Source organism: Fukomys damarensis, unplaced genomic scaffold (genome assembly GCF_012274545.1).
Source record: "Fukomys damarensis isolate Sample0158 unplaced genomic scaffold, DMR_v1.0_HiC HiC_scaffold_4, whole genome shotgun sequence".
Classification (NCBI taxonomy): Eukaryota; Metazoa; Chordata; class Mammalia; order Rodentia; family Bathyergidae; genus Fukomys; species Fukomys damarensis.
The window spans coordinates 19,359,194-19,365,444 of NW_022900916.1; the positions used below are offsets into that span (position 1 = coordinate 19,359,194).

Consider the following 6,251-nt stretch of genomic DNA (forward strand, 5'->3'; position numbering starts at 1 on the left):
TGAATGATGCTGTTATAAATACTCATATGCAAGAGTTTTTTGAATAAGTTTTTACTGCTCTCAAATACAGACCCAGGATTGCCGGTCTTAATCATCTGAAGAATTGCTAGGCTATTTTCTAAAATGGCTATAGCATTTTATAGTCCCACCTACATGGAAGAGCTCTGATTTTTTTCAAATTTCATTAACAAGTGTAACTATGTACCTTTTTTATTATAGCTGTCTTAAATGAATATGAAATGGTATTTTATTGTGGCTTTGATTTACGTTTCCCTGGTGGCTAATGATATTAGGCATTTTTAAAAATGTGTATAGTAACCATCTACCTATCTTCTTTGGGGTAACATTTACTCAGATATTTTGAATATTTATAAATTGGGTCATATGTGCTTTTATTATTGAGTGGTAGAAGTTTTTAATATGTTCTCTTGCTAGAAGTTCCTCATCAGACGTGATTTGTAAAATGTTTCTCCTGTCTGAATCACTTTCTTGATGGTATGCTTGAAAAGACACGTTTTTAATTTTCACGATTTCCAATTTATCTATTTTTTTATTTTGTTGCTTAAATTTGACTTTTAAAAAAATTGTATTTATTTTTTCTAAATAATTTCTTCTGTTTCTTTTTTAGTATACTTTATCCTTTTTATATAATTTCATGAGTTGGAAATCTTGGAAAAACCAAAGATTGAAAGTACAATGATAAATGATACAAAATTTCTTATGAATATTGCTTTTAGCCACCTAACATAGCTTTTGATAAACAGGAGCTTTTGATACATATTGTATTTTCAGTTCTACACAGTGGGCCATTTCTATTTCTTCATTAGCCTAAGAATTATTTAAACTAAAAAATCCCAAATATGTATCTTATATGCAAATTCACCATTGCATTTGAGGAATTTTATATCGACTAAATATTCTGTTAAAATAGTATAATACATAAAATCATTAGCATATAAAAGACCATGTTTCCCATACTTGACAGTAAAGGATATGATCGTGGCTTAATCTGCACTTATTTGACTTCTAATAAGATTAACAAGATTTTGTTTACGAGGCAAACTCAGGAGCTTATGCTTGCAAGGCAGGAATGGCACCACTGAACTACATCCTCAGCCCAAGAAAGGTTAAATGTGCTTTTAGATGCTTAATGATCTTTTGTGACCTGTGTGCTGACATTTGGTTTAGAGATTAGTATAACTAGAACACAAATACTAGAAGACACTTTTTACTGATATATTTTATGTTATATATTCTCATAGGAAGTAAAATACTTTATTAATGTTCTTTATTTTACCTCATCCAAACAGTTGACACGAACGTTCTTACTGGATAATAGAGTTCCAGCTTCTTGGACAGTACCTAAAGGGAAAAGAAAAGATGAAACGTAAGATTATTTATCACTGGAATAGGAAAAAAAATCTAACATCCAGACAATTAACTTTAAAGGGTTATATGAAGCTAAGGCCAATCAGGCCCAGTTGCTAAGAAATAAAGCATCCAATCACACTATTTATTTTACAAAAGAAAACATCCAGAGTAATAGATTTACAGTAACTAAAATAATTCCATTTTGTTTTTACTCACTGACCTTAAATTATATTAAATTGGCCACATTTTCTTTTCGGCAGTAATAAAATAACCACAAAGCATAAGATGTAACACTGAAACCAGTCTAATCCAAATCAGCAGCTAAAGCTAAAATTCCAGTCAATGTAAAACATGGACTCCAAAACTGCAGTTGATATTTATATAATTTGTCAGCACTTGGTCTTGTGAACCGATGGCATGTTTATAGTAGAACGCTTGGTTTGGACTTGTATGTGTGAAACATTTGTGAAGCCTGGTACTATAGAAAAATGTTCCATGGTCAGTATTCAGACCACCATACTGCAAGCGAGCAGTCTTAAACTGGAAGGTCAGTTCTTGGTAAATTTGGAATCAAGCTGTAATTGGGCCATGGTTATCAGGTTTTTCCAGTTTTCTGAGAGGAATAATAGCAGAAGCAGTGATTGCAGGAGAGAACATTGCTATTATCATCATTAATACAAGACAGCTACATGTTCCGCCAAATAATTTCTGGTTTGACTGGGAGGAGAACAATGAAATTGAATGTTCTCAGAGAGAAAGGAGACAAGCCTCTCCTCTGAAGGAACATAAAGGAATAGGAGCAACCCCCAACAAGGTTATTTCTTCCCTCTAGAATCACAGTTTGGGAATAACTGAAATTCTGCTGGTCTTCCAGAGGGAAAGGAGGAGTGTAGAATTTAGATCAGCAAGCTACCTAATCCCTAAGCTGCTTCTTAGGCAAGTTGCCTCTGTGTTCCTCACCAACAGAGAAGGAACAGAAATGTCTCACTGCCAGTACAGGGACCCAGCTCTGTTGGGAAAATGTCAACAGAATGATCTACATGTCCCTGGAGCCTAACAGCAGCTATTTTTGTAAATAGTGCATTTTTCTGACCCTGAAGTCCATCTGAAAGCAGTTGGTATCATTGATTGCATGGCTACAAGGAGACAGGGAGAGGCCTGGGAGCACAGTGGAAGGGCTCATACCACCTCCTCCAAGTCGTGGGTTCAATCCCCAGGGCTGCAATAAAAAGGGAAGAGGGGAGCTTTCAAGTCTGGGAGCAAGTTCTACATCAAACCTTACCTATACTGTGCTTTACACTAGAGACTCTCAAATAGCTTTAGAAAAGAAGTAAAACAGAACAAAAACTTCTGCATCATATTTTTACTTGAGGAGGATGCTTCAGCTAAATCATATCCTCAGCTGAGAATTAAAGTTACTTTCTTTCTCCAGTTTATTCAGTGAAAAGAGAATATTACAGAGATTGTGAACACATCAAGGCCTTTCACATGTTAGGGGGAAGATGAGGACTATAATCATAAACATTCAGCCCTCAGAGAACAGGCAGATAATTCTGTAAAATGTTTGCCCGGTGGCCAACAATCTAATCTGTATGGTCAGAGAACTTGAAAAAAAAGTAGTCATGTTGTAATGCAGGAAAAAAAATGGCTTTTTCTCCTAATAAACTTACTCAGAACTTCATTTCTGATCCCAGATGTAGAGAGATTTTTTTCCCCACACACACATCTCACTATCACTGCTCTTTCTTCTTCCACACTACCGCCCTCCCAGGACTACTATGAACTTCAACAAGATGCACCAAACCCTGGTTCCTCACCTCTGAAACAAAGGTAGTGGGATCCATCCCATAGGGTTATGAGGACGGAAGACCTGCTCTGATGTGGGACGCTGTAAGTCTTCAGTGAATAGTAAATGTTCTTATTTTATATTCAGAACAGTGCAATACAATTCCTTATCATGTTTCTGACACTTGGATTGAGACATGGGTGGCTACCGAAGACAAGCAGATGTCACCAAAACAAATTTAAAGTGAGATAAAAACTTGTGACTTTCTGCTTCTGACATTCCATCAGAAAACGATGAGATTCAGGCATGTATGAACCTTATTTTTGTTTTCTGCAGTGCTGGGGATCAAACCTACTGCCTCAAACATGCTAGGAAAGGGTTCTACCACTGAGCTTCACCCAAGTTTAGATATGTATAAACTTGAATAATTATCTAGATGAATTCCCAAATATGAACACTTCAAGGAATCTATATCCAAGTTACAGATTGGCTGGTGAGTTGTTGTAATGTCAAATAAAATAATGTAAGTGAAAAATGTAAAATAATGTAAAAATATTTAAGGTGCTTTAATTTTAAAAGAGCTATATGTAGACCAGTATAATCACAGATGTAAATCTATAAATATTCTGAAAAAGCAGACATTATAACATGGATTTCAAACAAGTGAATTTGTGTGATGTGCCTTAACATTCTCTCCCTTCAGTTTCTGTGTCTATAAAGTGGAAATTGTCATATTTATTGCAACAACAGGTAACACAGTATTTTAAATGCTTTACTGGTACCAACCCTTTTGTCCTCACAACATTGTGAGGCAGATACTATTATTATTCCCATTTGTCACATGGAGAACTTGAGTTTCCAGAAAAGCAACTTGCACAAGGCCATCTCACCAGTAAATCACTAAGGCAGGATTTCAACCTAGATGTCTATGGTCAATTATCATCCTGTGCTGGATCTCATAATGTTAGAGTTTAAAAATAAGTTCTAGCTCATCAAGATCAAATGCATTAACACATGCAAAGGACTTAGAATTATGCATGTCATAATGACACTCAAGCAACATCAGTTATAGTTATCTTCCTATAAACTCCTACTAACTTTTCTCGAGAAGGCAGTCGTGTCCCACAAACCTTCATTTGCGAAGAATGTGTCACACACTAAAGCCAACTCAGTTCTTTCTGCATTGGCCTGGCCAATTAAAGTAATGTGAGAGCCAGGTTGGTGGCAATGCCAGTAATCCCAGCACTCTTAAGAGGTGAAGGAGGATCAATTGCAAGCTCCAGCCCAGCCTGGGCAACAGTGATTTAGTGGCTCTGCCTCGAGTGTGTGTGGGGGGTGGGGGTGATACACTCAGCGCAAAGCTGCTGTGTTTGATCCCCAGTACCCACAACACAGAAAAAGGAAACAAAACAAAAAAACATCTGCACTTGGGCAACTTGATGCATGATATGAGCCCTGAAGTATCACAGCACTAATGAGTAAATGCACATTTATAATCTTCAGAATAAAACTGGTGGCCACCTCAGACTGTATCCAGGAACTCCCATCTGCCCTTTCAGTGACCTCATTTATAAAACTATTCACTGGTTTTTCATTTCTAAGAGCACCTGTAAAAGCTCTGACCTGTTTAAAATCAGAGTTCTCACCTCTGGTGGGCTGTGAATTTTTTTTTTTTTTTTTTTTTTTTTTTTTTTTTGCCTAGCACAGTACCTAGCACACAGCTGGGACTTGAAAGTTCCTAGAACCGAATCCTTGAGCTATCAAGGGCAGGGAGAAATTATCCAGAGACAGAGAGAACACAAAGTCAGCAGTGCCAAATAGGTCATAGAGCTCCTGGCAGTTCCAACAAAAACCTAACCCAAAGCTCCAAACAACACTTATCATGATAAACCCAACCGTGACAGACGTAATTGTTCAGATGTGATGAAAGGGGCTCAGCTCCAATGATCTGTTGAGTTCAAACCTGATTCTTTTGCTCCTTTACATTTAGACTTTATGGGCTGTGAAGAATAAAGTTGCCTTATGCTATGGGATTCCAGATTTGAGCTTGGCTACTTAGAAGGAAAAAAAAAAAAGGACTCGTGACTGTCAGGCCTCGCGCTGCAGAGTCGGCGGGGTGGGGGCACATGGCTTTCCTCCTCTGGAATCTGAAACCCTGCGATCACGAAGGCAGCCCCACGCATCCTCTTCCCAGCGCAGGTGAAGCACGCGGTCATGCTGATGTCACCTGTCACCTGCCAGGTAACGGGATTCGCCAGGCAACTCCTCCGGGACGTCCGCTCCGGGACAGAGAGGAAAACATATTTCGTGGCTCCCGGGATACCGCCCAGTGCGGCGGAAGTGGGACACGAGCCGGGAGAAAGGAAGAGAAACAGCAACCCTGACCCCGCAGCGGGGCAGCACCGGCCGAGCCGGAGGGTGGGTGTGGACGTCTCCCGCCTTCCAAGCCTCCCGGCAGGTTCCAGCGGCGGCCAGGGCCTCTGGAGCCAAGCAAGCTAGGGACGCCCTGGATGCGAAAACCTCGGTGCTGAAGAACCCCCAGGGCTCCCTCCACCCGGGCGGGGACAGGGACGCGCCAGGGATCCAGTTCTTTGGGCCTCCGGAAGTCGAAAGACACCCGCCTAAGAGCCAGGCAGCAGCAGGCCACGGTCGCCGAGTCACCCGACGAGGAATCCTAACGCACGCGCAGGAGCGCACAGCGGGCGCACTCCCCGGAGTCGGGGGTGGGAGTGGGTACCCGGAGGCCTGCCAACGCCACTCCGAGCACGGGCCTCGAAACCTCCGCTCTCCTCCCTCGCAGGCTCCGCCTCCGCAATGGGTCCGGGACCGAAGGGAGAAACCCTTCCTCCCGGCCCCAACCGTCAACCCCGCAGACCAGGAGCCCTCGGGCTCCGCCACGCTCCCGGCCAGGTGGGCACTGCATGGGTCGCAGCCCCGCACCCTTACCTTTCCCGATGACTTCCAGCAGCTCCTTCTCCTCCTGTGCCAGCTCGCCTTTCTTTATGTGAACCATTGCTCCCGCCAGCTTGAAAATTACTGTTTCTTTGGAAGTGTTAAAAAGGAAACAATGTCTCTCTCTCTCTCTCTCTCCCTC

General features: G+C 41.3%; 2 protein-coding genes across 2 annotated transcripts in view; one reads left to right on the forward strand and one right to left on the reverse strand.

Moving 5' to 3' along the window:
- The window catches only part of Ankmy2 (ankyrin repeat and MYND domain containing 2), a 31,039-nt gene extending 24,794 nt beyond the window's left edge, over positions 1–6,245 (reverse strand). Inside the window, exons 1-2 of the mRNA XM_010643336.2 lie at positions 6,104–6,245; positions 1,298–1,362 (exon numbers count right to left, since the gene is read on the reverse strand). Of these exons, the coding sequence (XP_010641638.1) occupies positions 1,298–1,362; positions 6,104–6,170 (132 nt within the window). The 5' untranslated portion in view covers positions 6,171–6,245. The remainder of the gene's footprint in view (positions 1–1,297; positions 1,363–6,103) is intronic.
- Positions 5,551–6,251, forward strand: part of Bzw2 (basic leucine zipper and W2 domains 2) — a 58,680-nt gene continuing 57,979 nt past the window's right edge. Inside the window, exon 1 of the mRNA XM_010643337.3 lies at positions 5,551–6,067. The gene's annotated coding sequence lies outside the window, so the exon portion shown is untranslated. The remainder of the gene's footprint in view (positions 6,068–6,251) is intronic.